The sequence below is a fragment of the Convolutriloba macropyga genome, chromosome 1 (assembly GCF_964194025.1).
Source record: "Convolutriloba macropyga chromosome 1, txConMacr16.3, whole genome shotgun sequence".
Lineage (NCBI taxonomy): Eukaryota > Metazoa > Xenacoelomorpha > Acoela > Convolutidae > Convolutriloba > Convolutriloba macropyga.
Window position 1 is genome coordinate 8,802,256 of NC_134468.1, and position 19,246 is coordinate 8,821,501.

General features: G+C 35.1%; 1 protein-coding gene across 1 annotated transcript; it reads right to left on the bottom strand.

Moving 5' to 3' along the window:
- Window positions 1-615: 615 nt before the first annotated feature.
- LOC142334764 (serine/threonine-protein kinase Sgk2-like) lies at window positions 616-18,454 on the bottom strand. The gene is made up of 4 exons (XM_075383052.1): window positions 17,529-18,454; window positions 16,936-17,216; window positions 7,390-7,632; window positions 616-1,249 (listed from the first exon to the last, which is right to left on the bottom strand). The coding sequence occupies exons 1-4, from the start codon at window positions 18,054-18,056 to the stop codon at window positions 847-849; spliced, it is 1,455 nt and encodes a 484-aa protein (XP_075239167.1). The 5' UTR covers window positions 18,057-18,454; the 3' UTR covers window positions 616-846.
- Between the last annotated feature and the right edge of the window lie 792 nt (window positions 18,455-19,246).

Consider the following 19,246-nt stretch of genomic DNA (forward strand, 5'->3'; position numbering starts at 1 on the left):
AAAAGTCAATTTCAAATTGAGGAAGTCATTTTTGAGAGTGAGGTAAGTCGAGTGTGACCAAAAATTCAATCACGCGCATGAACAAAAAACTCGCTCCACTACGAGCGAAAAATGACGTCACACATGCAGTTCAGTTGAAATTGCATGAACGCATGAACAAAAAGTGGCTGCGACGTCATGGTCGTAACAAAAATCATGACGAAATAAAAAACACCAAGAGAAGGCCAATAATAGCCCCAGCTATCGCTGTGCGGCTATTAAAAATGTGTGAACAGATCTTAAAAAAAGACAGCGCCCCAATACAATTCAAATTCTTTGAATTGTAAAAATTCTTTGAATTGTAAAAAACTCGCTTTACTGAGAGAGAAAAATAACGTCACGCACGCGCTTCAGTTGAAATTGCATGAATGAATGAACAGCAGATTTGAAGTGGTTGTGACGTCATATGAACGTAACCAAAATCTTGACAACGAAATAAAAAACCAAGAGAAGGCCAATAATAGCCAAAGCTATCGCTACGCGGCTATTAAAAAGAGGGATCTAAATAAAAGCGTTAAAAATCTAGGCCCGGAGACCAAATTAACTACGGTTCTAAGAATAATGTAAAAAGCCATAAAAAGCAACAAAAAATCAACTATTTGGAAATCTGGAATTCAGGAACTTCACGCTAACAAAAATGAGCCTGAAAACATTTCGCTCAATCAAACCGGTGCTTTTCCATTGATTTATTTGTACATTATATGGGATTTATAATACCATCTAACTAGTTAAGGAATCAAGATCATTTGATACGATATGGCTTGTGATGAAATATAGATGAACAAGGACACTTTCTCAGAGTAGTTTTTACTTCATAAATTCTCCGAAGGGTCGAGAATACGTAAAACCATCGAAGTTGCTGTCCCGGTTTGCTGATGTAATTCCGATCTCAATATCGCCTCTTTTCACACTTTCCCCAATAGGGGTCACCAGAAATTCCCTGTCAATATTCTTCACATCATCATCTTTCTGTACATTTGGCAAGAATGGGGGCTTGACACTTTTGTGTTCCAGCATCGCAAAGTCCAGGTTTTTGAAGAATGGGTGCTGTTCTAGTTCTTTGATGTCCCCGTTCGCCCCCAGACGTTGTAATGGATCCTTGGTCAGCATTTTGCGAAGTACTTGTTTGCCCTCTTCCGATAAAACAATGCTGGATTTCTCGAGTCTGGGCTCTCGCGTCTTGATTGATTCATACATCCTCTGGTGATCACTAAAAATGTTGCACATTTAAAATATGACAGTGATTCAGATTCAAAACATAGCCGGCTGATTACAGGAAAATAGCCGCCGTTGACGCGCTTGATGCACATCGGGATTGAAACAGAAAAAGAAAAAAGAAGGGATAAATTGACCGAACTTTTTTCTATTTTTTTTTCAGTGTCAAAAAGTTCTAATTCGGCGCGCAGTTTCAGTTGGATTAATGACCGTGATTTATCCAGTCTCTTTTGATTTTGCTCTTTTGACCTTGACTGTATTCACTATCTTGCGTAATTCATTGAGTCAATGGACTTAAAAACCGTTCAGTTGAAACAATGAGTGAGGTAAGTCAGAAGTCAAACGTGAAAGTCGTGACTTATGGAAAACGAAAAACGTGATCAAAAGGTAAAGTGAATTTAAAAACATAGCAGGACAAGTCCTGAAGTACAATTTATAGAATTTTCATTGACTAAACAAACAAACAACTAGACCTAGAACGGACACTGAATGAATTGGGAAAACTATTTCTAAAAAAAATCAGATAACAGGAAATCAATGTCGAAGTGCCGCATGTGAACAAAAGAGCACTAGCGAGAAATGAAAATTGGATTCAAACAAAAAGGCCTAGAATGAACTATAATGGATTAGGAAATCCATTTAGAACAAAAATCCGATCCAAAAAATTGAAAAAACAAGAAAAATCAACGTGAAATTGCCGCACGTGAATAAAAAACCACTAGCGAGAAAGCTAATTTTTGTTCAAACATCGTTTTCTCATTCTACTTTGAAATTAGAGCCAAAAAATTTCACGCCGCAAAACCACTCGCTTTTTTCCTCCACTTCCTGTTTCGGCGTGACCAAAATCACTACTCCAATTTGACTTCAAAAATCATGAAAATGTGTGAACAGATATTAAAAAAGACAGCGCCCAAATATAATTCAAATTCTTTGAATTGAAAAAAAGACAGCACCCCCATACAATTCAATTTCTTTGAATTGTAGAAAGAAGAGCGCCTATATCATAGCCGTTTGAGAGGCTGACAGCGGCTATCAAACACTCATGCGAGGAGCTATCACTTATTATTTGTAGGTGTTAATCTATAACGAAAGCTCCATGGAGTGTTAATAAGAACAATAAGGAAGCGTTTATAAGATCGCTAAGAATACAGCCCTAGTTTATCCTAATCAAAATCTGTTTGCAACAAGAACCTGCTCAGTAAAAAACAAGAAACATAGCTTTGTAGATCTGCAGTCTCAAAAGATAGTAAAAGAAACAGACCAAAAAAAATTCATTTTATTAAATACTGAGATGTTATCTTTTGATTAATAATCTGTTTACCTCATTGCTGCTTCTATTCGCTGTTCTCAAATAACCTACAATTAGATTGACATGCAATAATTTGAACATATCTCTCTGATTTAAAGTCAAGAAAAGTCAATTTCAGACTGAGAAAGTGATTGTTGAGAGCAAGGAAAGTCAAGTGTGACCAAAAATTCTATCACGCGAATGAACAAAAACTCTCCTCTAAGAGTCAAAAAAGACATCATGATCGCAATTCAGTTGAAATTGCATGAACGAATAAACAAAAGCACATTTGAAGTGATTATGACGTCATATGGTTGTAACAAAAATCTTGACGACAAAAAACATACCAGGACAAGTCCGGACAAATATAAAGAATTTTGATAAGACACAGAAAAAGAACCGGAATGGACTAGGGATGGAGTCAGAAAACCATTTAGAAAATCAGATCCCAAAAATCGAAAAAACTATAAACATAACTGACTAACGTCAGGCGACTTGCTCTCAAACGACCAGCGAGCAGTTGGCTTTGTCAGTAGTTAGCCAAGGTTTAGTGAGGATAGCATTAATTGAAGGGGTGGGGCGTAAGGTGAGCGCAGCTGGGCTGCACCGCATCGGGGGTGCAAATTACATTGGGGGGACTGATGTGCGGGCGGTGGGTAGGATCGATTTCTAAGAACCGACCTTCACAGCATAAGTATAAGTCTACAAAACAAATTTTATTAATCGCATACTTGAAGACTAGTGGGCTGAACGGCTATAAGAGAATTTGATGCAAACTTGGCGCTACGTCTTTATCCCGTTTCTGAAGAAAGTCAAATGCCTCACACGAAAAATCGGTCAAGCGAAAAATTGCATAAAATAGCCAAACAGGATTAATTTGCTACAAATTGCTTTTGAGAGCAATTAAAAAATGCTTTCCTAAAAAGTGCCTGTTAAGTCATTTATGATAAAAACATTTTTACTAGAACTCATTGTTAATGAGAATAAGAGATGATGTTACGCCACATAACAGCAGCTGAAATGGGGCATCAACAAAAGAGAGAAAGAGAGAGAGAGAGAGAGAGAGAGAGAGACAGAGTGCGAGAGATAAAACGTGAACGAGAAAGAGAAGGAGAGCAACCCTTACCGGCAGAGAGGGACATAGGAATATTTTCCATAATGGGATTCGACTCTGCAACTTCTAGGTTTCTAGCCTCTTTGGTCTCAAAAGTACTGTCAAGCAAACCATCTCCCAGACTTGAAAAGTTTCGTTGGCCAGTAATGGTCGTTAAAATCAGAAAACGACAAAAAATATTGAACAATTTTGGAAACACTTACAAATTTTAACGAAATCCGGCTAAAAATTAGGATAAATATCTTCAGAATCATTTTCTTTTCTCAAGAGACTATCCAGTATCCCTTTTCAAGCCTGAAAAAGTTTCACATGCTCATAAAGATCCATACACTTTGAACATCATAAAAAATTTTGGAAAATTTGAAAAAAAATTCAAAATTTATCCAAAAATTACTAAAACTGGAGTCAAACAAAATATTGATCACCATTTCATGAACTTTAGAAACCATGCAACAGCTTATTATCAAACCTTGGAGGAGGCTTCAAGGCCTCTGGTGCCGCAAAAATTCAAAAACATGAAAAAAATGCAAATCTTTTTAAAAAATGCTTAATTTCGTGACATTAAAATCTTGTTCCAAGACGTCTATAAACTATGCAGTAACATTTTATAAAAATCTAGAGGAAGTTCTGTTGCTGTTGAGGCAGAGAAACCAAAAGACCGGCAAACAAATTTCAAAACCTTGAATGACTTTGTGATATTAAAAAGCTGAAAACTATTCCACGGGCAGTAAAATATTTTCAATAAAAAAAATGAAAAATTTTTTTTCAAAAAACTGCTTGAATCCGTGATACTAAAATCTTGAAAAACTTTTCAGTACATCTGGAAACTATATAGTAACCTAAAATCAAAGCCTAGAGGAGGTTCCTTCGATCTGAGGCTGGGTAAACCTAAAAAATGACAAAACTTTTAGAAAACTTGAAAAAAAAATTGCATGTTATTTTCAAAAAAAATCGAGAAAACTTGTGATATTAAAAAGTTGAAAACTATTCCATGGTCAATAAAATATTTTTAGTTACTAATTATCAAACCATTGAGGTTTTTTGGCCTCTGGGTAGGGAAAACTTGATGACAATAAACGACAAAATATTGAAAAATGAAAATTTTGTCTAAAGAATTCTGAAATTTGCAATGTTAAAGTGTTGAAACGATTCTATTACCACAAAAATCTTTGCTGTAACCTATAATCAAACCCTAGAGTAGGTTTCTAGACACCTGGGGCTGATAAAACTCAAATGACAAAAAATTTTCAAAAACGCTAAAATTCGTGATGTTTAATGAATCTTACAAGACATTCAATTACAATTAGAAATTAAAAAGTAACCTACCGTCAAAACGTGTAGGAGGTTCCATGGCTCTTGAGGCTGAAAAAAATTTAAACAACAAAAATTTTCAAAAAAACTTGAAAAAAATCCATAAAAAAATTGCTAAAGTTTGTGATATTGAAAAGTTGAAAAACTATTCCACGGCCAACAAAAATTTGTCAGCAACTTATGATCAAACACCTTAGGAGGTTTTCTGGCCTCTGGGTCTGGAAAGATCTGAATAAGGAAAAATGACTGTCAGAAAAATTGAACAAAAATTGCACCTTTTTTTGTCAAAAAAATGCCAAAATTCGTTACAGTGTGAAGAAACCATTCCATTACCACTAAAAGCTATGCAGTAACCTATTATTAAAACTATGAGGAGGTTCCTTGACACCTAGGTGTGGTAAAAATCAAAAAATGTCAAACAATTTTCAAAAAGCTTGAAAGAAATTGTGCAAAATAGTATAAATTCGCGTGCTTTTAGCAAGCGGTTGGTCGTCAGTAGATAGACACGGGGGGAGGTGCAGCGAGGGATAATGGGAAGTGCAACAGTGGGGTGGGGGGTAACAGTGCGCGGGGCGAGTAAGAACCACCCTTCACACCATAAATTTAAGTCTCTAAAACAGTTTGAGCTGAAACATAGCTGAAAGGCTCTAAGAGCGCTAAATGCCCACTGGGCGCTACCTGTTTATCTCGTTTTTGCAAACGAAAAGTCAAGAGCGTCAGACGAAAACTTGTTCAAGCGAAAAATCGCACAAAAAAGAACGACAGGACTAATATATTGCTACAAACTTCTTTTGAGAGCAATTAAACACCAATATGAAAACCCATTATGTGAACAAAAAACCATTAGCGATAATTTTTGTTCAAACGCCATTTTCACACTCTACTTTGAAACTAGAGCAGAAAAATTTTACGCCGCAAAACCAACTGGCTTTTTCGCTCCATTTTCTATTTCGGCGTGACTAAAATCATCATTTCAATTTCACTTCAAAATTCATGAAAATGTGTGAAGAGAACTTTAAAGACAGCGCCCCAATACAATTCAAATTATTTCAAATGTAAAAAAAACCAAAAGAAGACCAACAATAGCCTCAGCTATCGCTTTGCGGCTCTTAATAAAATTATTCATAAAATGACATTGATTTCAAACTCAATGCTCGTTTTCAAAAAAAATGAACACTTGTTTTTCAAGCAGTATAGCCTGATAATTTATCTCTGCTTGATTGAAGTCTCTTCATTATCTACAAGTCTAGATTATGAATTCATATTTAATAAGTGAAAGCAGAAGTCATTTTGTTAGTGAGGTATTTCAGTTACGCGCAGTCAGTTTTATTAGATGATTGACATAAAAACTGTAGAGATCAAAAAATTCGCTCTTTAACTTCTTGGCACGTGATCAAATGGTCGCAACAAAAAAAGAGGAACGCGACGAATTAAAAACATACCCGGCAGATTGCCGGAAAATAGCCGCCGTTGATTCCAATAAGCATGATTGGGATTGAAAGAATAGACGATATTGAAAAAAGATTTTTGTACAAAAACATTTTTTAAGTCCGATTTATATTGATGGCATTTCGTAGTTGAACATACTTCTGTCTCTCAGTGAGAGGCTACAGGGTCTAGTTTCAATACCAATAAGCAGTACAGATAGTAACTAAATTTTATGAGAACAAAGTTCAAGTATCGGGCATCTAAAATGGGCTTTATGGGTTTATCCCGTTTCTATTTCTGACTTCAATTTTTATACTGACTCTGTTCATTTTGAATTGCTTTGCTGAGTAACTGATGTTCAAATTCATTTTAAGCAGAATGAGAGGAGAGAAACTAGCCTAGAGATGTCAAAAAGATTTCAAGCAAAATGTCGAAAAAGCGGCAAAATGGTAAAGCGAAAAAAAGTTTGACGAAGTAAAAAAAAAATAGGAGCGCTATAATAGCCGGCTGAGAAGATGAGGGCGGCTATTAACAAAATGACTAACGTCGGATGAAATGCTCTGGAACGACAGGCGATGCAATTTAATTTAGAGCGGGTGTATCTAAGAATTGTTTTATGGGCGCAAAAACTCCGACCCAAAATGGGTTCAATCCCCGGACCTCCAGAATGCCAGCCCAACATCGTAACCACGAAGTTACAATGGCGTTCATTCTTTTTCGCTCATAATCGGTTTTATAATAGCAACAAACTTTTTTCAGAATGGGAGTAACTTAGAACACTCAAAAACGAAGAACTCAAGAAAGAAGTCAACGAATGTTCTAAACAAAAGCGCAAAGACGGTCAAGCGAAAATTTCCTACTAAAAATACACGTTTACAATAATTACTTCAAACTTAGATCGATAGGAATTAGACAGTATCAATACGCATAATCTATGGCAGAAAATTTGCCACCTCTCATCTTTGCGATTTTATGATCATTAACGTGGACCAACCGGTCATAGAAGGGCGGAGCTCCAAAAATCATCTCATATAGCACTGATCCTAGACACCACCAGTCAAGTGTGTACGAGTATGGCTTCTTCATCAGCACCTCAGGGGCCAGATACTCTGGAGTTCCGCAAAAAGTCCTCGTCGTCTGGTTCTCCAGTTTGTTCATCTGCTCTTTAGCCAGTCCAAAGTCAGTTATCACAATGTGACCATGTCGATCCAGTAACAGATTCTCGGGCTTCAGATCACTAAACGTAAGCAAAAAAGATACCACAACTGGAAATACCAATTCTGAACAAGATAAAATTGTCATGTACAGATAGATAACAATGACCTACTTTGAATGCAGTTTCAATAGAAATTTAGAAAAAATTCCTCTATCATTGTCCCAATAAACTGTCTCAGTTCAATTTTCACACTCCAATATTTTTGTTTATCCCAAGAAGTTAAAAAAATTGTTGTACACTGTTTTTCAAAGCATCGTCAGAGCGCAGGCTTTAGGCAGCCGGCAGATGTCAAGAAAAAATCTTGCAATAAATTTTTAGGCCTGCAAGAACAAATAGCTGACATGCCACTAGAAAATAGATTTCAAGAAGCATCAAAAAGGGATACAAAAATTTAAGAAACCGGAGGTTTGATTTCCTTTAAAAAAATGTCCGGCGTCAACCTTTATTCAAAGTAAAATATAACTAAATATATCCAACTAAAGTAAAAACAGTAGTACTTATATTGAGTTAATCCATTAACGAGATCGGACGAATTACTCGCAAAAATGAAATTATGATTGAAATACGGCAAGAACAAATAAATATAAACAGACTAATATCGGAAGAATTGCACTCGAACGACAGGCGGGTGGAAAAACATTTGACCACGCCGGAATTCGAACCGTTGACCTCCCGATCCCTAAACACAAGCACTGCACACTCGGCCATCTGCCCCTTATTGTGGCTATGCTGCAACCGATATTAGCAACAAGCTTTACTTCGAAGTGAGAGCAATAGAGATCACTCAAAAATGAATAAGGAACGCATAAAAAGTCACTTGAGAGGTCAAAGAACGTTCTAGAAGAAAAGCGCAAAATGGTCAAGCGAAAAATTTGCATAAAAAAGACCAACACGTTTACAATAATTGAACTTCGTTCAAGAGCAATTAAACAAATCTCCTTTGAAAAAAATAGTAGCCACAAGATCGAGATATATCTTTTAACGACGAAACAGCAGATGAAGCTCATAATTGCCAACTCACTCAGCTATCGTTTTTGCAGCGTTCCAATGGGTTATCAGGGAGCAGAAAAGGTCATTCCTAAATTTTTTTTGGGTCTTTCCCATTATAGCCCCCCAGCTTAGTGGTCAGATAACCTATAGCCCCCCCCCCCCCCCCAATCATGGCAATTATACAATAATGGGGAGGCTATAATTTCATGGGGGCTATTATGGGAAAGACCCAATTTTTTTTTGCGGTGTCTAAGTGAAGTCAAGAGTTGGACCTCCAAACCATAAAACTATGCTCCAAGAAAACTGAACGGAGTCTTAACAACCTACCGCTTCACCCGTATGTCCCTGCAGCGGCTTCGTAGACCTGCAGTCTCGAAATGCACAGGAAATAAAGTAGAGCGAACAATAGAATTTTCAGTTTTTATAAAAGTAGCTTAAATGTCAATTCTAGATTCCAAAGATTTTGTATACCTATTTCTTTGTTCTCTTTGATACCCTTAAATGACCTTCATCTAGAAGGAGGTATATGTAGTTGACCAAAAAAATGAATTACAGAAAGCGAAAGCCTTCTTTAAAGTGAGAAAAATCGTTTTGGAGATTGAGGTAAGTTATGTGCGATCGAACATCTACGCCAGACTCCTTAAATTAAATAGAAAACTTACTTCTTTAAACTATGCAAATTGAAACAAAAGGCTGAAGAAACGAAAAAGAGCAAAGCAAATCTTTTAACATTATCTAGAAAAGTCTTCAGAAATAGCTATTCCAAATTTTTTATACTAAGTGATGCAGCCAATTTTTGATACATAACGAACAGAAGGGAAAGGAAGAATAACATAAGATAGCTGGCAGATTGCCAGAAAATAGCCGCAATAGATTCGTAGATCGGCAGTCTAAAAAAAACAGTAAAAAAGACAGACCAAAAAAATTCGTCTTTTCATTGAAGGCTGATATGTTATATTTTGATTAAAAATCTGTATAAAGTTATTGCTGCCTCTAATAGGTGATCTCAAATAACCTTCATTTAGAGTGCCACACACCCATTTCACCTTATCTCTTTGAATTAAAGTAATTAAAAGTCAATTTCAAATTGAGGAAGTCATTTTTGAGAGTGAGGTAAGTCAAGTGTGACCAAAAATTTAATCACGCGGATGAACAAAAAAACTCGCTCCACTAAGAGCGAAAAATGACGTCACACATGCAATTCAATTGAAATTGCATGAACGAATGAACAAAAAGTGGCTGTGACGTCATATGGTCGTAACAAAAATCATGACGACGAAATAAAAAACATAGCAGGACAAGTCCTGACGTACAATTCAAAGAATTTTCATTGACTTAACAAACAACTAGACCTAGAACGGACAATGAGTGAATTGGGAAAACCATTTCTAAAAAAAACCAGATAAAAAATTAAAAAAAACAGAAAATCAATGTCAAAATGCTGCCAGGGAGAACAAAAAACCACTAGTGAGATATGTAATTTTGATTCTAACGAAAAACTAGGTTCAGAATGAGCTGTGAATGGATTAGGAAAACTATTTAGAAAAAAAATCCGATCCAAAAAATCGAAAAAACAGTAAAAATCAGAGTGAAATTGCCGCATGTGAACAAAAAACCACTACCGAGAAACCGAATTTTTGTTCAAACACCGTTTTCTCACTCTACTTTAGAATTAGAGCGAAAAAAATTCACGCCGCAAAACCACTCGCTTTTTCGCTTCATTTCCTGTTTCGGCGTGACCAAAATCACCACTCCAATTTGACTTCAAAAATCATGAAAATGTGTGAACAGATCTTAAAAAAAAGGCAGCGCCCCAATACAATTCAAATTCTTTGAATTGTAAAAAAAACCAAGAGAAGGCCAATAATAGCCCCAGCTATCGCTGTGCGGCTATTAAAAAGAGTAACGTCGGGCCAATTACTCTCAAACGACGGGCCAGCGGTTGCCTTTGGTAGTTATTAGCTGTCTTAGGGATGCTAGCATTAGGGGTGTAGTGAAAACGGAGTGGGGGTCAACGATGGAGGAAGAGGGTACGGTCGAGGGGGATTCATATTACCAGTTGTAGGATGATGGACGGTAGGAGAATTGGGGTGGAGGTGGGGGTTGAGTGGGGGGTGTAGTAAATAAACAAATCTAATTTAAATTTAGAATGAGAAAACTTTTCGCCGCTAAATGATTCGCTTTGTCACTCCACTGTTTAGCGTGACCAAAATCACTACTCACATTTTACTTCAAAATTCTTGAACAGTCTTTCAAGAAAAACGCCCCTCAAAAAAACGCTAATCAAATTTTACATTAAAATTATTAAACAATTTTGAAAAAACGGCCCCAATTCTTTGAATGGTAAAAAACAACAGAAGGACAATAGCAGTTCGCTATTTCAACTAATGACAAGAACAAGGAGGCTCGGTAATGTTTGTTCGCACATAAAGTTCCGACCCCACTCATCCGCATTTTTGGCATAAATGTCTACCAAATGAGGAACAGATAGAAAACCCCCAAAAAAGTATTTTTCAAAAAAAATGTGTATGAACAAAAATATGGCCTCCAACGCAGATAAATCGGTGAAGTGAAAAAAGCCACATTAGATCGATGAGATCAGCAATTCAAGACAATAACAAACAATAGTTACATCCAAAACTTTATCTCCACTTTAAAAAGAACTTATTAGCAAGGTCAGATAAAACTGAAACTAAATGAAACAACTTGTACTTCACTGGAACAGATATGGGACCACTCCATAATTAGGCTCGGTAACAATTAGACAAAAAGAACAAACAAACAGCTAGCTAAGTTAAAAAATTGGCTCAAATTTTCAAAAACAATTAGTTTCAAAATATTGAAAACCATTAGATAGCAATTGAAAACATCCAACATGTCTATGATCACAAACGCTTCTATAGGATGACATTAAGACCTGTCTTCATTCAATTTATTCGATTACAAAAAGAACAACAAATAGAGAACAAAAAAATTCAATTAAAACTTGGGAGAAAACGCTGTCGAAGCCTTCAAGGCATATTTTGCCTCTCGAAATAGGTTCAATTGAGCCTTCCTCAAAAGCGAAAAATGTTGTATGAGACCTTTCATTAAAGAGAATAAGTAACAAGTAAACGAAAAAGAGAAAAAAGTGCAAATTAATACTGTTCCAAAACAATTATTGCTCTGCACTGTTCGAAAACAGCCATTAGCTGCAAAATGATATAAATAAATAGTTTCTTTTATACGTTCAAAGGAAGCGTTTGAGACCTTTAATTATTTAAGATATGACTTACGTCAACAAAAAGAACGTTCAATATAGACAAAGATCAAATATTAGTTTACATTTTTTTGCAAAAAAAACCGTGTCGAAGCCAGTAAATTCATAACGAATTCTTTTTCAAAAAGAACCTTTTGTACCTTTACACCTTCCCTCGACAACAAAAATGTCATATGTGACCTGTAACTAATGAGACCAGGTGACAAATATCAAAAAAGAACAAAAAATGCGAAGTTGTAAAGTGTTTTTTTTTAATTTTTGAAACAATTGTTTTCAAAGTCAAGAAAGTCATCCGCTCTACTCAAATCAAAATATAGGCTCATTTTTTCCTACATTAAAAGCCATTGGAGCCAGTCATTATCCAAAAAATTTCATACTACTAAAAAAAAAGCAAAAACGACAGTTAAAAACAAATGTCAAAAATTCAATTAAATTCTTCGAGAAAGTGGTGTCGAAGCCGTTCAAACCATAATCTATTAATTTAAAGACTTAAATATTTTCAATTGTGCCCTTTTTAGAACGCCAATAATGTTATTGGTGAACAAGCTCCTTTTAATGAGAATAGGTAGTAAGCAGACAAAAAACAAGGACAAAAATAAGTAATGCTTTTGTAATTTTGCGAAAAAATTACTTTCAAAGTCATGAGAGGCATTAGCTAAAATTTGAAATAATTAAATCGGTTCGTTTTTTGTGAAGGGAAGCGCTTGAGACCTATAATTATTCAGAATATGTCTTAAGTCTAGAAAAAGCGTCAAAATTTGACAAAAGTCAAAAACTGGTTTACATTTTCTGCGAAGAAACTGTGTCGAAGCCAGTAAATTCATAACGAAATCTTTACAACATTACATTCTGTACACTTGCACGTTTCCTGAACAAATGTTAAAATTTTGTTTTCTATTTTTGAAAACATTTGTTTTCAAAGTCATGAAAGCTATCAACTATCTACTCAAATCAGAATGTAAGATCATTTTTCCTCCATAAAAAGCCATTGAGACCTGTCAAAATCCAGGAAAATGCATCGACTATAAAGAACGCAAAAACGATAGTCAAAACAAATATAAAAAATTCAAGTAAATTCAATTAAAGGGGTGTCGAAGACGCTAAAATCATAATGCACTTAAGATTTTTATATAATCAATTTCGCCCTATTTTGAACGCCAATAGTGTAGTATAGGAACTTTCAATAATGTGATAATGAGACAAAACGAGAAAAAATTGTGAAAAATGGGCCAATGCCTAAAAATAAAAATGTGACATCTGGTAGTATCAAAGCCAGAAAAGCATAACATAACGCGTAAAACCACAAAAAGATTAAATTTCAATTCAGTAGGCTGAGGAGGAAGAAGAAACATTCTTTCTTTAATGACACTACGCTACAAGTTGGCCAAGTGGCAAATTCAATAAGCCATTGTTTATTTAAAAATGAAACATTTTTAAAATCAAAAAGACCAAAATCTTTTGAGTATAGAAACTAAATACATTAATTGGGATCTGCTTATAAAGCCAATTGGACTCATCAACACTGAGCTTGATTTGAATTGTTCTTCCTTTAATTAACATGAAAAAGATCGAAAAAGACCGACTGATTACAATGCGAATTATTTTTGGATTGTAACAGTCCAAGATTGGACCAAAACCAGTCCTTCTATTACTGTTCGTCCATTATAAAAATTCAATTGTTTCGAATGTTATAGATCTAGATAAATTGTTAGTAAAAATATGTAAAAGAAACAAGGACAAAAATAAGTAATGCTTTTGTAATTTTCGAAAAAATTACTTTCATAGTCATGAGAGCCATTAGCTAAAATTTGAAATAATTAAATCGGTTCGTTTTTTGTGAAGGGAAGCGCTTGTGACCTATAATTATTCAGAATATGTCTTAAGTCTAGAAAAAGCGTCAAAATTTGACAAAAGTCAAAAACTGGTTTACATTTTCTGCGAAGAAACTGTGTCGAAGCCAGTAAATTCATAACGAAATCTTTACAACATTACATTCTGTACACTTGCACGTTTCCTGAACAAATGTTGAAAATTTGTTTTCTATTTTTGAAAACATTTGTTTTCAAAGTCATGAAAGCTATCAACTATCTACTCAAATCAGAATGTAAGATCATTTTTCCTCCATAAAAAGCCATTGAGACCTGTCAAAATCCAGGAAAATGCATCGACTATAAAGAACGCAAAAACGATAGTCAAAACAAATATAAAAAATTCAAGTAAATTCAATTAGAGGGGTGTCGAAGACGCTAAAATCATAATGCACTTAAGATTTTTATATAATCAATTTTGCCCTATTTTGAACGCCAATAGTGTAGTACGTGAACTTTCAATAATGTGATAATGAGACAAAACGAGAAAAAATTGTGAAAAATGGGCCAATGCCTAAAAATAAAAATGTGACATCTGGTAGTATCAAAGCCAGAAAAGCACAACATAACGCGTAAAACCACAAAAAGATTAAATTTCAATTCAGTAGGCTGAGGAGGAAGAAGAAAAATTCTTTCTTTAATGACACTACGCTACAAGTTGGCCAAGTGGCAAATTCAATAAGCCATTGTTTATTTAAAAATGAAACATTTTTAAAATCAAAAAGACCAAAATCTTTTGAGTATAGAAACTAAATACATTAATTGGGATCTGCTTATGAAGCCAATTGGACTCATCAACACTGAGCTTGATTTGAATTGTTCTTCCTTTAATTAACATGAAAAAGATCGAAAAAGACCGACTGATTACAATGCGAATTATTTTTGGATTGTAACAGTCCAAGATTGGACCAAAACCAGTCCTTCTATTACTGTTCGTCCATTATAAAAATTCAATTGTTTCGAATGTTAAAGATCTAGATAAATTGTTAGTAAAAATATGTAAAAGAAACAAAGACAAAAATAAGCAATTCTTTTGTAATTTTCGAAAAAATTACTTTCAAAGTCATGAGAGCCATTAGCTAAAATTTGAAATAATTAAATCGGTTCGTTTTTTGTGAAGCGAAGCGCTTGAGACCTATAATTATTCAGAATATGTCTTAAGTCTAGAAAAAGCGTCAAAATTTGACAAAAGTCAAAAACTGGTTTACATTTTCTGCGAAGAAACTGTGTCGAAGCCAGTAAATTCATAACGAAATCTTTACAACATTACATTCTGTACACTTGCACGTTTCCTGAACAAATGTTAAAAATTTGTTTTCTATTTTTGAAAACATTTGTTTTCAAAGTCATGAAAGCTATCAACTATCTACTCAAATCAGAATGTAAGATCATTTTTCCTCCATAAAAAGCCATTGAGACCTGTCAAAATCCAGGAAAATGCATCGACTATAAAGAACGCAAAAACGATAGTCAAAACAAATATAAAAAATTCAAGTACATTCAATTAAAGGGGTGTCGAAGACGCTAAAATCATAATGCACTTAAGATTTTTATATAATCAATTTCGCCCTATTTTGAACGCCAATAGTGTAGTATAGGAACTTTCAATAATGTGATAATGAGACAAAACGAGAAAAAATTGTGAAAAATGGGCCAATGCCTAAAAATAAAAATGTGACATCTGGTAGTATCAAAGCCAGAAAAGCATAACATAACGCGTAAAACCACAAAAAGATTAAATTTCAATTCAGTAGGCTGAGGAGGAAGAAGAAACATTCTTTCTTTAATGACACTACGCTACAAGTTGGCCAAGTGGCAAATTCAATAAGCCATTGTTTATTTAAAAATGAAACATTTTTAAAATCAAAAAGACTTTCAATTCAGTAGGCTGAGGAGGAAGAAGAAACATTCTTTCTTTAATGACACTACGCTACAAGTTGGCCAAGTGGCAAATTCAATAAGCCATTGTTTATTTAAAAATGAAACATTTTTAAAATCAAAAAGACCAAAATCTTTTGAGTATAGAAACTAAATACATTAATTGGGAACTGCTTATGAAGCCAATTGGACTCATCAACACTGAGCTTGATTTGAATTGTTCTTCCTTTAATTAACATGAAAAAGATCGAAAAAGACCGACTGATTACAATGCGAATTATTTTTGGATTGTAACAGTCCAAGATTGGACCAAAACCAGTCCTTCTATTACTGTTCGTCCATTATAAAAATTCAATTGTTTCGAATGTTATAGATCTAGATAAATTGTTAGTAAAAATATGTAAAAGAAACGCCGCGTTTTTGATAATCATAGAGTAAAGCTAGCAAAAACGGCAAAATACTAATTCTAGACTACTCTCCATGGAAGTGGAAGTCGGACTAGCTCCCTTTGTAGTTTACAAAAATTGTGTTAGTTGTTTCTGGGTGTGTACTTCCAGCAATTTTAATCAAAGTGGGCTACAGAAGCTTTTTTGGGCAACTTTTGATGAAAAAGGCTGAATTTAGAAATATTTAGCCAAAAAAATTAAATAAAAAAGTCAACAATTCTTTTTTGTCTTCAAAAATAACATCAGCAGTACCATTTTTAACAATTTTTACATATTTTTCAAAATTGACGAAATTTTAGACAAAAATCCGGAAAATATGAAGAAAAAAATATCGCAAAACTGTCTAATATTCACCAAAATTTAAACCACGATAACTTGCTCTAGAAAACGAAATTCAAATCTTTTTAATTCCATATTCTACGCTGGGCAGGCTTTTTAATGATACCACTCACATCTCTCAATAATAAATATATCGATCGGTCAAAATTTTCTTAAAAAAACCAGCTGAGTATATAGTTCCTCCTCCCCCCCCCCCCTCAAGAGGGATCGGAACAATAAGCTATCACCACGCCACAAACATTATCACCATTTCTGTTCCTCTACTTTTGTTGAAAAGCTCCAATTTGTTAATCTTTTGAGACAAAATGAATGATCTTGTCTCAAAACGAGAAAGGCAAAAGTAGCTCACGTCAGCAGTCGTCGCTTTTTTCGTGTCGGAGGAGGGGGATCTGACGTATTTTAATTAAATGCTTTCTTTGCCATTTGCATCAATATTTTTTATTCCACTTTTCAACCAACAGTTTTATCAACTCATTTCACAAATGCAATGTTCAAGATCTATAAAAGCGATTAAAAAAGTTCAAGAAATCAAAGAGCATAGTACCGATAGATGACATATCGTGAGTGCAGGTATCCTAAGGCACATGCAATCTCAGCAGCGTAGAATTTGGCCCGTTCCTCAGTGAACCTCCTCTCCTTTTGCAGATGAAAGAATAGTTCCCCTCCGTTCACATAATCGAGTACAAAGAAGAGCTTGTTTGACGTTTGGAACGAGTAGTGGAGAGCCACAAGAAAAGGGTGACGCAAGTTGTTCAACAAAACACTTCGTTCACTCATCAAATGAAGTCGCTCTTTTTCGCCCTTCAACTTGTTTTTTGCAAGCACCTACAAAAATATCTTCCAAGATCTTGATAAAAACTACGGCAAATGAGTTTCTTTTCTGATAATACTGTGACAATATAACACGCAAGATATATACCCTGAAAAATGCCAAACATTAAGGCAAAATGGGCTATCTTTACGTATAGATGAATAACTTGAAAAACATGCAATTTCGGCATTTACAGAACTTTATGTGACGTAAAACTCTATTCTTCCATAAGTTAACCTATCAGTTTCTAGCATAACTTTGGTCAAACCCTAATGGTAAATACTTAAAAGCACTCTTGCGCGGACTCTTTAAGTAGAGGAATTTACCTTGATAGCAAAAATTTGTCCTGTTTCTTTCTGTTCCACCATGTACACTCTGCCGAAGCTTCCTTTCCCTATACACTTCTTGAACTCAAAGTCTTCTGGTGTGTATTTGCGCGTGTATGTGTCTCCTAATTTTTTTGCAAATAAATCACTATCATCATCACCGCCTTTTCCCTGGTCATCATTGATGTCTTCATCCACGTCCGGCGTTTTGTCTTTGAGCTGCAAAAACTCTTTGACATGCTCAACATTCAAAGCTTCGTCAAGGCACAGAATATCATTGGCAAGTTTTGTGAGACCGGTAACACGTTCGTTGATTGTTGACTGGGCGAAATTGAAGAAAAACCTTTTTGGCGGAATTTTGAACTGAGCTTCAGGGAACTGCTTGACTAGTTCGTCGTAAAGACGTCTGAACTCTTTGTATCGCCTCAAAACAAACCATCTTTCGCCAGCTCGAATGACCGTTACTTTATAAGCAACGTACTTTTCTTTTCCATCCTTCACAATTTCGTACTTCTTGTCTTCGCTCATCTTCTATGAACGTTTTGACATCTAAATAATGGTCGTCACAAGCTGTATAATTAAGCCAATAATGTAGCAGTTACAGAGAACAATATCAGCAAATGGATAAGCACATGAACGATTCAGCTTTCAGTTCTAGCATACAAGCTTAAATCGCTGAAGTTGGCAACGGAAACAAACAATTCGTGCACCTCAGCAAACAACTTTATTGGTTAAGAGTAAAGCTATGTCATAATACCAAGCCCACAATTCAATACATTGCCACACTTCATGTAAGGCAATCAGAAACTAGAATTTATGAAATTCTCATCATTCATTAAGTTAGCATTTAACGCCTATGGATCAAAATAACAAACAGCAATGCATCAATAACTCAAGCACCATTTCTCTGAAACACCCTCATATAAATGCCAAACATAATCAGGCTAAATTTCTGCATATTTATCACCATGGATAGAAGAGAATACAGACTGACAGGTTTTCAGATGACCAAAAATGGGAAATTGAGGTGATATCATAATTCCAAACAGTCAAATCTCATTCAAATAATCAGAACATGAGCAATTCTTTCACAGAATTCCTAATTGCTGTGATTGACTTAAAAAAGTAAATTAAGGAAAAAATGGGCATCATCCACCCAATTGACGGAACAGTGAGCCCCCACAGTGACTAGCGTCGATGCTTGGTCGTAAAAAACGTGACCGACGCTGAACGTTGTTACAGATCCTTGGCTGCTCAATGCCCTAAAGAGAAAGACTCAAAATTCTCAGGGTGTTACCTTTGTGTCTATACATTGAGATGCATGACATCTTGTACTTTTTGGCTTTGCGAAACGGAAACTATGACGTAAACCTGGACTCCCAACTAATAAGCACCACCTGCAACACGAACAGGCGATGTAACAGAGGTGAATTCAACATACCGACAAATCGATTGAATAAAACGTTAGACGATTTTTTCTTAGGAACAAAGACACTGCTCAACAACCTACTCAAGGTGTACAAACATTACGCAATGAGTTTAAATGCACTTTAACGAAAATCTACTGGAATACAGACTGACAGGGTTTCAGATGACCAAAAATGGGAAATTGAGGTGATATCATAATTCCAATCGTAGTTACACAGTACCTATTGTGTCATATGGAGCTATCCTATTCAAGGCTAGCAAAACCGATCTGCGAATCATTGAAAACGTGC